This window comes from Rhineura floridana, chromosome 3 (genome assembly GCF_030035675.1).
Source record: "Rhineura floridana isolate rRhiFlo1 chromosome 3, rRhiFlo1.hap2, whole genome shotgun sequence".
NCBI classification, from domain to species: domain Eukaryota; kingdom Metazoa; phylum Chordata; class Lepidosauria; order Squamata; family Rhineuridae; genus Rhineura; species Rhineura floridana.
In genome coordinates this window covers 55,121,562-55,136,464 of record NC_084482.1, presented here as the reverse complement: position 1 = coordinate 55,136,464, position 14,903 = coordinate 55,121,562, and the positions used below count along the sequence as shown (strand labels likewise).

The following is a 14,903-nucleotide window of genomic DNA, read 5'->3' as shown; positions in this document are numbered from 1 at the left end:
TTCTTCTCAAGGTGTCCTCACTAGCAGTGAACCAGGACCTGCCATTTATGTGTAAAATTGAATGTGAGCTCATTTCTCACTTGGAAAACTGTACCGGTTGAACCCATATGGGAATGGGTTCCTTATCACGGCTATTGTTCAGTTTCATAGGGCTCCTTAGTTTGCTTCGGGGAAATGTAAGTCTTGAACTTCCTTGGCCTTGGGATAGCTTCTTTCTTAGAAATCATAGCACAAATTAAAATTCTGCACCCAGGCAATCCAGATTATACTTCCAGAAAAGGGTGCTGTACCTGCAAAATAACATTTTTGCTGGCTATGCTAGCTATTGGGAGAAGAAAGGAGCTGTAAAGGATGCTGAATATCCATTTCTAGTTACTAAGATCTTATGTATCAGCTCCTGGCTTCTGAGATTTCAGTGGGCATTGTCCATTTGCTTTCAGATATATATGTTGCAGCTGTAAGTACCAACATGCTTTTAATGGAAGTAGAAATTCTAAAGAAGCTGAATTCTGTAGCCAGTACTTATATTCTACACCTTTTCTGTACTCCCATAAAATTGAGGCAGTGACAGTGCTAGGTTGTTCCGTTTGCTGTAGTTTTTGAGAATAGCATTTTGCCCTGTTTAAGTACAGTAATGACAGGGACAGAGGGTTTGATGTGCACTTTGTGCTATTAATGCGTATGTGAATAAATACTGTTTTTCCTCACTTTATAGTGTAAAGGTAGAAGCTAAGAGTCAGTGGATTGTATCTAGACTTTCCAGGAGCAGAGTTCTTGCTCATAGGACACTCCACTGGAAGAAGGATGGGCGAAGTGATTTTCAGTGAATTCTCCCTTCCCCTTGTTAAGTTGCTCTGGAGAGAAGTGGCACTGAAGGCCACAGCGGGAACAGTACTGTATATAATACCAACCTGAGCAGTATATACACAAGATACTTACTTTTTATTGAAAAACTTGCAAACAAGTTTCTTACTTTATTTTCTGGAAAGGGAGTGGCGGTGGTGATTAAACTTGTAAGAGCAAAGCAACTCCAGCAAGAATCCACTTAGCTGGCTTCTCTTTTGTTTTAAGATTGAAGGTCCAGACATAGGTGGGGCCTCGCATGCGTGTCTTGTACACAGGGCACTCATACATGTTCTTGGTGTCCATACGATCCACAGGAATGGCTTTAATGAAGATGACTGGCATCGAGGGTGTCAGCTCCTTCAGGCGTGCATCACTGATGACACCGGTCTGAACATCCCAGCGTGCACCTGCAGCAGGACAGAATTCTCAAAAGATGCTGCAGCCTAGAGGGTGCTTTGTTTGCGGCAAGTGTTAAGAAAGGGAACCTCGCATGACCAACCTTCTGTCTTTAGCAGCATGGCTAAAGGCTAGAGCCCTGGCTTGAATGTCATCTCAATTTACTTAAGTGGTTTGCAGCATTAATAAGATCCAAACAGCTGGATTCATACCTCTGCCCTGAACCTATTGCTCTAGAAATCTATAGATTCTTCCTTCCACCAGATCCTTTATTCAGCCTTGTAAGTCATGTAAACCCCAATCTACAGTTAGTTGAGCAATAAGGGTTAGGCTTCTTCAGCGCCCTTTAATAACTACTAGTAGTGGGTGGGTGGACATTTGTCTTAGCTACTACATTCCCAGCCTTAGCCATACTTAGAAACAAGGAGTATTCTAATACAGTCAATTAAGCATTTTGTCTGCTCTTAAAAATTACACTCGAAGGACAGTAAAATGGGCACGTGCTGCCCCCTGCTGACATACTAAAGTGATATGAAATAATAAAAACAGCTATTGCAAAGTGTTTTTTGTTCCTTTCGTGTCATAATATTCGTGTTTTAGAAACAGTTATAAGTTTGAGTAGAAATAACCTTGTCTAATTTTTATACAACAAAGGCATCCAGCAACAATCTCTAGCCATATTGGTAACTGTGCCAGGGATCCTTAGTAATGGCCAACTATATATTTTTTGAGTACATGAAATAGATCAGGAATCCTGTGTCCTTGAACCAGCACAGAAGAAAGGTATATCTGACAGCTGAAGCACTGCTGGACCACTCCTGTTCCTACTGTTGTAGTGGGATGCAGCTGTGCAGTTTTGGAGCACAAGTACATTATGTAGCAATGAAGGGGGTGAAGGAAACTTAGAGGCAGAAAGAGAAACCCAGAAGAAACTAGATAGTAAACCTCCCTCCTTGTTCCCTTCAAAGAAGTAACACAGGTTAAATGGGGAGCAGAACAGAAGGTTGCTTCTCTTATAGCAGAACAGGACAAAGCAGAAACCACCTAGCCTACTGCTGAATGAGGACTCCTTCTGTGTCTGCTGTGATGAGTGATGCTGCCTTTACCTTCCATGAAGAGCCCATGCACATAGGAGCCTTCTCGAGGTGGAGCTGTCATATCCTCCCGGTTCTTCTTGGTAACTTCTACTGAAAGGCACATTCTGTCAAGAGGCCACTCATTTTTCCTAGCCATAGACTGCATAATGGCCGTGAGGAAAGACTGAGGGTTAAAAAAGCCTGCTAGCCACACAGTTGTAGGAAGGGCAAAATCTGTTGTCCAGGCCTCCAGCTCCTAGGAATGAAAAATGGAAAGATTATATATAGCTAAGCATGCTGAGGAGGTCCACCCTTTATGCTGCTGTGTTCCAACGAGTGCTGAGTGGCTCAGATCCAAAGATCCTGCTTTGCAAGTGGCACTTGGGTGTTGTCAATTTCTTCCCTATCTGCAGTCTCCTGCTTTTGCATATGTTCTGGGGTGGGGGTGTTCCCTGACCCAGTTTCTGGTGGGGCTGCAGGAGGGGAATGAGCACAGAAATGCTGTCTGTGTGATCTTTTGAGTTTTGGGGATATGTCAGTTACTTTATAATTAGGGGTGGGTAACCTGCAGCCCTTCAGATGTTGTTGGAGTCCATATCCTATCTGCCACAGCCAGCATGATTAATGAACAGGGTAGTCCAACAACAGCTGGAGGGTCACGTTTCCCATCCCTGCTTTACTAGAAAATACCCCATAAGAATAAGTTTTCTTCACCTAAAGATTTTGAAAAACCTACCTTTGTACCTCATCATAGACAGATATTTATACCGTTGCTTAGTAGAATATCTGAATGTTACATACCTGACTTTGCATGCACCTACAGATGTAAAGTATTTTTGCTAGTCTCATGAAAAGCCAGTGCAAAAGCAAATGGTCATGGAGTGAGTTAAAGAAAAGGATACTGTCTAAGTGAAAGTTCTTTGCTTTCCTGATAGTTGAACTGCCTGTCAGGAAAACCGAGAGCTTACATTTGACAATAGCCTGTTTGTGGGGAGTTTTAACTAACATAACATTTTTCTTACTCTGATCCGGAGCAGTAAGTCAGCATACCACGCTGCCAAGCTGAGCAAAGATGGATAGGCCCGGTTTGTCCAGGAATCAGGAACATTATCATAGTAAAGAGCAGTTGATAGGTCTTCCATATCTGTTGTGATTGTTAACTCTCCCTATGGGAAAAATAAAATAGAAGCTTTTAATTGGATTCCTCCATTATTGTAACTTATCGCGGCTATTTAGTCCATTTGGAGAACTAAGAGTGTGATCTTAAGAAAATGGCATTCTTGTTGATCTAAGGTTCTGATTATGTGAATGCTTTGGCATTAATTAAGGCCCTTTCAATATTACACGTTATGCAATAAATGTATTGTCGTCCCTCACTTCTGGTGTAGTTTCCAGGCATTTTCCCTCAAGGTATTGCTGATGCTGTAGCAATTTAAATTTCCCAGCACTTGCATTGCTGAGAAAATGAGATGCACTCCCCCAGCTAATGCTATAATTGCCAATGCTAGGCAATTGTATAATTGTGATATGAAAGATTAAAAACAGCATAACACACAATTTTCTGACCCTTAGCAAAATATTTTTAATTCTCTGCTGGGGATCCCTTGAGCTTTATAGTTCCAACACAGAGATCCAATTTCTATGAGTTGTCGTATGGGGCTGTGTAAATGCCCAGTTGCCTTGGCTCATCATGTGGAGTTTTTTGGAGCAACTGCATTTCCCCAACCCATTAGCTGCTGGCCCTCCCTCCAGTAACTCTGCCCTCCCTTTCTCCAGGGCCAGAGCACAGGGGTCTGTTTTGTTTAAAGAATGAAACTGCAGCACAGCAAAGCTTGGACCAAGGATATTTTCTTCCTCCCCCTGACCTCGCCATAGCAGTATGGAGGACGTTAGAATGTTGTGCGAATGGCAAAACGACGAGGCATGCAGCAATTGACTAAAAGTCTGGAAACGCCATTGGGCAGTGTACATCCTCTGCAGTGAAGCCACCTACCTGCCAGTGAACATAAAGGCAAGATTTCCAAGTCAAGCACCTTGGATCTATCCACCTCAGTTTTCATGTGCACATACATAAACATGCATATATGAACTCTACTGAATATGCAGTGCTGCAGCTAGAAAAAATTGCCATTGTTTCCTAGTTTAAAGTGCTGTTCAGATGCAGAAACAGCTGGAGGCGGCAGGAAAGATGAAAATCAAGATTTGATAATCTGGCATTTCCTGTTACTGAGAAAGCATGCTCCCCTTTATTTTTCTTTTGTCAGGTCATGTGTCAGGTATGCTGACTGAAATAGACAAAATGTCTTTCTGGTACGCTACTAGCAATAGTACATAATATGCACTTACCTTCAACCCCAAGTTTAATTCTTTCAGAGAACGTCTAATTTCACTGGTAAGGATGTTCATTCGTTCACATTCTTGGAAAGCAACTACTACATATGGGGTCTTCTCAGCTGCCTTTGCCATGATTTCCAGCATATTGAAGGGCTCTGGAAGCCGATCCATGATCTCATCTAGCACAGCTTTTACCTATTACACACAAGGCCAAATGAATGTTTTCCTTGGGCCCAAAGAAAAACCAATGCAACCAAACAAGGATTGGCAGTGGGCGGGACAGAACTTGAGCTTGTAAGTTGCAGCAACCCTAAACCTGTTCCTGTTTAGAAACAATCAAATAGTACCAAATTAAGAACTCAAAACCATATCAGGTCCTTGAAATCCATTCCTGAAGAAAACAGACCGGCATGTTTTCCTACCTTTTCCTCTCGGGACACACCGGTCCCCCCTCCGGCATCTGACTCTTTGGGTTGCATTTCCAGGACCGTGCGGAAAAGTTTCTCAGAGGTGACAGTGAGGAAACCAATCTCTGCATTAGGATGAAGCCCATATAGGTAAGGGCTCTCGGGTGGGAGGTTTTCATCAATATATTCATGATAACCCTATAAAATGTGTGTTATACAGAATGTTAGATGCAAGGGAATATTAGTTGCTGCTCAACCCTTTATCCCAGCCATCTAGTATATCCTTACCTTCACATTGGCGTCTAGACGTTCTATACTATACATTCATAACAAGCACACTCTTGCCAGTTGCTCAAGCTGTTTCCCCAGGCTCTTCTATCAAGTTTATTTGCAATTATAACAGTTTCTCATGGCCCTCTGAAATACTGCTTTTGCTTACTCTGAACTACCTTTCCATGTTCTCTGGTGAGGGGTGCAACTATTTTTGTAGTTGCCTCCCTTTCTCCATGCCTTGCTACTGGTTCTGGCAATTCTTCCCTGGCTGAATGATTCTCAGCACAGTGTATTGTTGGAGTCACTCTACACCCACCTCTTTTCTCACCTTATAATCAGAGTTGGGTGGGATAAGGAATCCTGGAGCTAGGAGCATTTCTCCCTCCAGCATCTCCATACGGATGTATTCACCCAGATAAGTCCGGCATAGTCTGCGGTCCCAGTCATCAGTGATGTGACCCCCGTACATGATCTCACCAAAGAGATACCGCAGGTCATCCCAGGGAACCTAGGGAGAGATGCCACAGCGGAAAAACAGCAAACATCTTGAGAATGATACTAAGAGGAGGTCAAAAAGACACTAGCATTCTACCTGTGTTTATACAGGAATTTGGCTTTTTATGGCAGCATAAGATGTCTTAAACACCGTGCTTATTAAATGGAACATTTGGTCTCATGATTGTAGAGAAAAACCTTGGAAAATGAGCCAGTTTAAAGCAAATACAACTACTGTGGCTGAAGGTAAGGAAGCAGCGGGCAGTCCTGTGGAAACACTGCATTACTTCTTCCATCCTGGCCTGTAAAGGTAGGAAAATACTTGGAACTGAAAAGGTCATATTTCATCTGAGCATCCTGCAAGAGATTTTTGTGCGCCAATAAAATATGTATGTATGTATTTACAGTGTATCCCAGCTTTTTCTCCCAAAAGGAACCAGGGTGTTTTTCATTCTATTTATATAGTATGTGTTATTTACTAGTGTTGTTATAGTAGGTGTATTTTGTTGTTTCCAAATGTAGGTCCTCAAATAACTGCAGTCCCAACTTGAAAAGTGTAGTAGGTTTGCTCTGAAAGCAGATCCCTTGCTGGTCAGTCTCCAGGGGCACAGATACTGAAAAACGAGAATACCTTCTCCACAAACATAAGCTTTCTTGTTCAATGTTTCTCTACCCCAAAATCCTGCAGTACACTTTTTTTCTATGGGAGAACGGTAAATCAGAACAACTGTTCTCCCCAAAGCTGCCCAAGCAAGGAGTTTATTGATCAGATTGTTGGCGATCAAGGGGCCATCAAACAACTGCTCTGCTATGCAACTTGTGAGTTACCAACTACTTACTTTCACATTGGCTTCCAGGTAATTATATAGTACATTGATGGAAATAGTGAGATCTCCATTGTTGAATGGATAAGACCGATTCCATCCTTGAGCTCCAAATTTCCGCCGTTCTGCCACCACGGCATGGAAATAGCAGAGAGCAAAGAGAATGCACTTGAATTCAATTTCTTTGGTGCACATTTCTAGGGTATCCTAAAGGAGAACAAGAAAGGAAATCAAGCAGTGCTTTTGCACAATACATAATTGTTCTACAAAATACCTGTGACTGTTCAAAGTCAAACAGAAATTAGAAGCCATCCCAAAGTAAGAGGAAGAGGGAGGTGCTAGGATCAGGGATGGTCTGAATGAGCAGCACCAACTTGCCCCTTCTCAGCAATTTCTTGCCACGCAGGCCTTTTCCTTTTGGGCCCAATTCCTTCACCACTTTGATATTGCCTTTAGACTGCCCATTACCATTACAATCCTTGTTGAAAAATTCATGTAAGATCAGAGCAGGGGGTCTTAGCAATTGGCTTGGGCCAAGCCAGGATGTGAAATGAGCCCTTTTAATCATCTGGCAAGTGTCTGGCGGAACCTTGCACATGCTGTATACCAGAACCCCAACTTTTTCAAGAGAACTCTTAAGCAAATGAAAAAAAACCCCTTATCTCAAGGTGAGCAAAACACATATTTCTGACTCAAATGTAAGAATATCCAGATGAGAACATAACACTTTAAAAAATTCAAAGCCACTGCTAGCATTACTCAAAAGACAGGAAAAACTAGAATTGGGGCTAATAGTGGGTTGTGACTCAATTCTGAATCCAAACAGCCTGAACAGCAGGGCCTACTTACCTGTGTAAAAAGATCCAGGGCTTTGTGTAAGTTGGCATACATGCCTGTTGGAGGCTCATTGGTGATTTTAATGGCATTTTCCAGGAGTCCCTGAGGGATGATGTGGGAATCTGGAGAGGGAGCAGGCTCAGCACTCATGAAGACTCTGTAATCATCATGGCTCCCCAGGCTGTACCGTTCAACCTTCTTATCCAGTGTTCCTAGCCACTTGGCTACCAGATGTATATTCTGCAGGGTACATAAGGCACATGTTACTTGCTGCTAATAAGGTTTGACTGCATTCCCTCCCCCCCCGAGCCTTCTTTAGTGGCAGCTAAACGTCCTGTAATGTGAATGGAATGTTACTTAAAATTGTCCTTGCCTCCTATCCTAAGGCATGGACAATGACCCAGTCATAATACATTGATGGAAATGGTGAACTGGTTCCATCCTACAACTCCAGAAAGATTCAGCTTCCTCCACTCTTTCATGCTGCATTCTAGTATGGATATGCCTTATCTGCTGATCCAACTTCTTGGCTTAAAGATGTTTGCATTCAGTGCACTGCACCCACGCTATAGGCCATGTACACTTTCCCCCAGTATGGGTACTCTTTACACGTGCAACAACGGTCCAAGTTGGAGGGACCTGGCAGATGGACAGAAAAAAAATATCTGTGCATCAGCAAATTCTAGCCCTTGCTCTGCTAAATTTCCTCTCAAAGCCTGGATATTTTTAGAATCAGATTTTTCTCTTATAGTCAAACTTGCCTCTTTGGGTCTAGCCACAGAAGTATGGTTCTTAGCGTGCAAGGCAATGATATCATCACTGGGTACCGGGGAGGGGGAGAGGAAGGGGGAAGGAAGGGTCTACTGCAGCCTTCATATTGAGAATGCTTTGCAATTACTTCAGCAGAGGAGAGAAGGAGGTCCAAGCACACAAGGTACAGGCTTCTCTAAAGCTCTGGATGTTTCAATACATGGGCTACAACAGGGCCATCTCCCCCCAGGCTGATATATGAGGCAACCTAAATGCCTTTGGGCAGTGCCAGAATTACTCAGCGGTCCAGTCTGCACCTAATACTGACAATGGACATCCAGCATATGCCTGGGGAATTTTGTACTGTGGATTATTTATGGATTGGATTACAGAGAGTCTGCACAGCTCCAGTAATGATGATTATTGAGAGCTATTCATTTGCTACCAAATAATTTATTGAAATCATGAGTGCTAGGGAAGCATGGAACCGATGCAGGTCGCTAGACTAAGCCGTAAGAGGAAATCAACAGGAAATCTGTTAGCATTTTAATACCTGAAGGATGACCCAATGTCCCTCTGCTGCAGCCACATCTAGAGCGTGTTCTGCCACAACCTCCTGTCCTTGTCCTAGGGACACATTGTGGATTTTCCCATTGTCTATGGTGAAGCCAAGCTTTTGACCTAGAGAATTATTAAAATTAAGAAGAGGAACTCTTCAAATATCTCATCTTGTCATTTAAAGCCTTTTCCATGTGCCCTGCTATAGGGCACTCTTACTGGAAAGAGGTTTCCAACTCACCTAGGGCTTCAACATCCTTCAGCGGATCCACTCCAGGAGAGAGGATGAAGAATATTGGTGTAGATTGACTGCTTTCTTCGTATGACTTGGAGAATTCAACGCTTCGGCCTTCAACAAATTTACTCCCCATCTTTTCCTCCACAAAATTCCTGAGAAAGAAACATGGATGATTGAATTGGCTTTGGATGGACAATTTAGCCCAAAGACCTATGGGTGTTGTGATAATTTCTCAATTTTATCGAGTTTATTACAGAATCCCTTGGAGTATGTGGATTAGAGATGTTCCTTCAGTGTGGAAATGCATATATATATTTCTGGCTTATCTTGAGTAGCCAGTCTACTATCTGCTCATGTTGACAAAAGGAATCCATGGAAGAACTAACCAATTTGACTACCAACTGAGAAATAAGTGCTTTAGATATGCAAATGACCGGGACTGACACCATCTGCATTGTGAGCTGATGCTCACAGATGCTTTCCACAGTTATAACTCTGAAAAATAGTAGAGGCCTGCTGGAATCCACTGACTGCACTAATGTACACACACAGCTTTCTGAAAGTGTGGTCTTGCATGTGCCACCCTAGACTCCTTTTGAGAGGGAGGGCAGAATATAAATTTACTAAATAAATAAAAAACATGCTATTTGTTAAAATTTTCTTGCTAACGCAGCAACAGATCTGTTGTTCCTTGGAGCCTGAGAAGCAGCCTAAGCTTTAATTTGTGCTATTAATTTGTGGTAGGATGATTAGCTGAAAACATTTGTTAGTTAAGAAAGATTGCACAGATGTTTAAAAAAGCTATAATTAAAATTGTTTGGGAGGTAGGTATAACCACTCACAATATGTACAAGAGAATACTCCTTCCAGGGAGTTTCAAATAACAAAGTTCATTTAATTTGGGTAACTGTAAAATTAAGATATAAGATATGCTTGAACTAATTGGTGAAATGCAAAAATGTCTATTAATTGTGTAGACAAGTCTACCCCCCTCCCAATACTTAATGTCATATGGCAGTTCTAGCTTTCTGGTGCTGTTAATGGTAAACAGACATCTGGGATATGTTACTTTCCAAATAAGGCTTATTGAAGGCTTATTGAAGCCCTTTATACTTGTATGTATGTTTGTGGAAGGGACAATTTGTCATCTGCCTACTAGAGGGGCCTTGGGAGTTTGCTATGTACCAGCTACAGAGGGAGATTCGAGCAAAAAGATAATGAACAGCCAACATGCCTGGTCAATTAAGCCGGTCATCTTCTATTCCTGAACTAGCCCACAAAGTGAGCTCCTATATTATGCTGCACTAGTTGCTCTATGGTGAAATTATCTCCATTCCCAACGGCAGGAATCCTAGTTTTTCAAGCTGAAGAAAGTGCAACACATACTTGACTGCATAGGTCATGCGGTCTGGCCTCATAGATCTCATCATGCACAGCTTTTGCAGAGCTGTCTTGTTCTTCCATTCCTTTGGAAATACTTCCTTCTCGGGGGTCTCAGATTCCACAAACTTTTTCCACCGCTTAGCAGAACCTTCAATATCGCTGTCCAAGTTTTTGAACTCATCCATCTCAGACAGCACCTGATAATACAGTAAGAGAGAATATGGTGCTAATAACTCCTTGCCTGTCTTTTCCCAGTTATACCAGAAAGTTTAAATAATGCACTTGAGAGCAGATTCTTATGTTAAATAGCACAATCCCTTTCGAACCCCACACACTTTCAACCCATTCCAGGGAGCCTGCTTGTCCAGTATTCTTCTAATAAATCCCTGAACTGTTAGCATAATGCTGCTGTCTTCTACCAGGTTCAAGTGAAAATGTGTGGTCTATTGCACATTACCATTTGTGGCAAGAGGAAGGCTAAGTAGGATACTGAGGACACAGTGCAAAGGCATTAGGTTTTGACCCTTGCATTAGAGCTGGGATGGAGAACCAGTGCCCTTCCAGGTGTTTGTGGTCTCTAACTTCCATCCACCCCAGTGAGCATGGCCAATGGTTAGGGATGGTGGAAGTTGTAATCCAACATCATCTGGAGGGCCTCTGGTTCCCCACTCCTGCAGTAGAGAAACAAGTGGAGAAATAGGTCCAGATACCCTAACTTCACTTCAGCTAAAATGGCATGAACCAGAATGGTTTTAATGGTGATAACCCGCTGGTACTGTTTGCACTTTTAAAAAAGGTGGTCTGAAATAGAAAATTCTGAAGATTAGTAATAATAAAAGTAATGAGTGCTCTCGTGCTGAAGGATCTGTGTGCAACATATAGATTGGTGTGGCTATTTTTTTTTAGTTTTACTGTGTGCTGAGATATCAATATAAAAGGAACCCTCCAATAAATTGTATAATTTACAGAAATATAAGACAACAGATTGAGATCTGCAGAGTAAGGGGTCACAATCAGAGGTGAAAACTCAAAACACTTTTTAGATTAGAGGCTGCTTTCTGTACATTTGTGTTGTGTAATTCCCGCCATAGTACAACCACTGTTGGCTGTTCTATTCATTTAGTAGGAAAGCAATTTTCTAGCTGGCAGCAACTGCAGGAAGGGCTTGACAACCATTTCCAGGTCAACCCAAATCTGAATGAAAAGATGGTCTCTTTTCCACTCTTACTTTGATTTCCTTTAGGAAGTGAAATGCAACTTGCCTATAGAGTGCCATGCTCAATTATGGTTACATTTTTCATGCTTGTACACACACCACAAAACTGTAGCTGTTGACAGGCTGAGGAAAGGCAAAAGGCTCCTCCCCTCAACCAGGCTCTCGCCCATCAGTTATGTGCATTCACTGCCAAGCAGGAGTTTCAAATTATTAGCACAGCTCTTCTTTAAATGGCCAATACAAAAGGGTGCAAATGTAGCTAAAACTTCCTTGATCCAGTCCCCATCAGTCATGGAACATATCACTGGATACCAGCATTTTTAATGGGTCTCTCAGCTACTAAAAAAGGACTTTAATCTAGAAATAGTGTTTTCACACAGACCTTAATTCCACCCCATCCTTGACCTAATAAGAAATCTACTGGAGATGCCAGTCCAGCTTTAAAGGGAAAGCGCAGGAGAAAGTCCAATTCCACTGGATTCACTTCTTTCTTCACCAGCAAGACCTAGAGAAGGTATGGAATTAGCAACATGAGGACTATTTACACCACTTTCTTTGGAAACAGCTGTTGTGGCTCAAAGTTCTAGCCTTGTTTATGCTGAGTTTATTGGTTTTAGAAGGTGGAGCACCCAAAGGCCCCACCCACAGGGGGTCTGGCTTTGGAATCTTGAGAGGCCAAATGGAACACTCTGGATAAGGACAACCCAAACCCTGATGTCTTCTGCATACAAAGCAGCAGCAGCAGATGCAAGCCTAAAAAAGGCAGCATACTGGAGGAGTATCTGTTTTGGCCTTCAGTGAGTGATGATGCTAATAATCCCTATTTTTAAATTTACCTGACAGGAATATACTACCTATTCTTTCTCCTTGACTACTACTGTTGTTTCCTCCTTAGAAAGTTCCCCACAATTTGTTTTACGATATCCCTTTATTTGTAATGTGCTCTCTCACACAGGGTGATTATTACTCTCCTAACGAGTGCTACCATTTGTGGCAAGGTACTCAGTAACCAGTTATCCTTTAGCTATAATAATCCATAGCCCACACAATTATATACTGATTACCATGTGAGGAGGGAAATGTTGACTGACTCCATGAAAACCAAAATATCCAGTCACTTCTTTAGTCAATCACCTTACCTGAAAGGCAACTTGGGCAAGAAAAATGAGCTTGTCTCTTTCAAAAAGTCCCCGAGCTGTGTACATATAGACTGAATATGTGATCTCATCAGTTAGGTTGATCACTCTGTGTTTCACATCATCTGCTGGAAGAGTACGTTGAATGGCTTTCTCAAAGACCACATTAAATGCCTGGTCAGAAAAGAAGTCAAAGCACAGATCAAAACAGTTTAAGATGGTTATACTCCTTAGCATTTTATTAAAACACACAGACATACAGAAGATGCCTTCATCCAAAACACAAGACTGCACAGTGTTCAGGCTCTAAAGTGGCATAAACTCCAAGATTCAAGTCCCTTTGGCAAGATCTTCCAAATAAGACCTTGAGGCAAGTTGTTTATGCCGGACGTGAAGTTATCCTTTACTATAATGGGCAGATAGCCATCCCTGCCATATAGGTAGACGGTAAGATTAACTGCATGAAAGGTTGGGGGTGACTTCTATTCAGGAAAGAGGATACTCTGCTACACACATGTAATCAGTGACCCACCAAACTAGCCTTTTCCTTTGCTGATTACCTTTAAGGAGAACTGATAGATGGGGTTGATTTTGTTGAGGTCGTTTAGTATAAAATACAACAAGGATGCCCTTTCTGCAGCTGGCCTGTAATTCTCTCTAGCTTCATTAATTTGCACTTCAGTAATTTTAGCCTCTTTCACCTAAAAAACAAGCAATTTTCAATGCAGCATCTATTCGCACTCTAGAAAACCACAATGTACCACTTCTACTCCGTTGCTGGGGTGATAGATTACATAGGCTGCTTCCACACTGCACTTTATTCCGTTATCCTGACAATTTCTTACCTGGTAATTTACACATTATATTTGATCTTTCACACCACACACAAGCTAGCTCCATAATTCTAGTGGAAGTTTAGCGTAAATTTCTGTGATAAAGGATACCAAAAATAATCCATTAGCAAGGCTGGGAACCCAGAAGATTGCAGGATTTTTTTGCTAGCTGCAGCCGCTCACGTGACAGGCATCCCAGCATGCAGTGCATTCCTGCCCTTTAGTTGTGTGTGTGGGTTTTTTGCCTGACAAACGTTGTACTGGTATTCTGGCATCGGTGCAGATAGCAGCAGCATTTCCCCCACACACCCATCTTGATACAACTAAAACAATTTAAAAAGTCAGATCCTAAAGGGAGAGGGATTGTATGGTGACAGGACAAGACCTTAGACCTCCTACACAGTGGAGAACAGTGTGCATGGGTGAGGGACGAAAACAAGCCGTGTGAAAGACAGTTGTGCAAAATGCTAGTATATCGGCTGAAAAAGCTGCTGTTCCTTATCGCAAGAGGTACTGCAGTGTGAAAGGGATTTTAGAAATTGGGACAGAAGCGCTACCTTTTTAATCCGTTAAACTAATGCAATCGGCCCCATGTGTGAAAGCAGCCATAGACTGTTATCAGAGACACCATCAAGCCTCCTCCTTGCTATAGTCATAGCCATAGTAGCCCAGCAATGGTGCAGAGCAGCCCAATGACCAGGGACATTGTTAGTGGCTGATTCCTCGGTCTTTTGTGCTGGGCTTGCCCCTGCCCCACTTTTTCTTAAACTTTTTTTTTAATGTAGGGCAGCTGGGTATGATACAAAGTTCAGTGCCAGCAAGACCTTGACCGCTTACTTGCCATCTCTACACATCTATGCAAATTTGGGTCATGGGCCTATGTCCCAAGTTTTTATAGTACCCTAGTAAGGCCCCTGCCACTCACTTTTTCTTCTATCTCATTTGCTGTCCGCTTGGTTGTTTCCAGATTTTCCACCAAGGCCGTGTCCCCGAGGAAGTTTCCTGATGCGGCAGAGAGTCGAGCCAGTAAGGAATCCTCCAGCTCCTTCAGGATTATCTTAAACTCATTCTGTTGCTTTGTAAGAGTGGCCTACACCAGCAATGAGAGAAATATATATATGAGAATTTGGTAGGATTTTTGTGTGTGAATCCCTCTGCTCCTTCCTCTGAAGGTGGACAATCTTCACAGCAGGGGCTGCAGTTCAACCAGTGAGGAAGTTGACTGAAATGGGAGCCTTCTGAACTGGCCAGCTGTACTGAGTCTCCAAATTATTCCTGAGAATGTAATTTTTTAAGAAGTG

At 42.4% G+C, this 14,903-nt stretch overlaps 2 protein-coding genes across 3 annotated transcripts in view; one reads left to right on the top strand and one right to left on the bottom strand.

The window, feature by feature from the left end:
* Positions 1-1,822, top strand: part of PGS1 (phosphatidylglycerophosphate synthase 1) — a 51,025-nt gene extending 49,203 nt beyond the window's left edge. For both annotated transcript variants that reach the window (XM_061615863.1, XM_061615864.1), the window contains exon 10: positions 1,161-1,822. The gene's annotated coding sequence lies outside the window, so the exon portion shown is untranslated. The remainder of the gene's footprint in view (positions 1-1,160) is intronic.
* Positions 910-14,903, bottom strand: part of LOC133379834 (dynein axonemal heavy chain 17-like) — a 57,182-nt gene continuing 43,188 nt past the window's right edge. The window contains 15 exon segments of the mRNA XM_061615862.1: positions 910-1,253; positions 2,349-2,574; positions 3,341-3,484; positions 4,665-4,847; positions 5,075-5,257; positions 5,661-5,840; positions 6,667-6,858; positions 7,501-7,728; positions 8,792-8,919; positions 9,038-9,186; positions 10,421-10,614; positions 12,016-12,138; positions 12,773-12,943; positions 13,330-13,470; positions 14,528-14,692. Of these exon segments, the coding sequence (XP_061471846.1) occupies positions 1,006-1,253; positions 2,349-2,574; positions 3,341-3,484; positions 4,665-4,847; positions 5,075-5,257; positions 5,661-5,840; positions 6,667-6,858; positions 7,501-7,728; positions 8,792-8,919; positions 9,038-9,186; positions 10,421-10,614; positions 12,016-12,138; positions 12,773-12,943; positions 13,330-13,470; positions 14,528-14,692 (2,655 nt within the window). The 3' untranslated portion in view covers positions 910-1,005.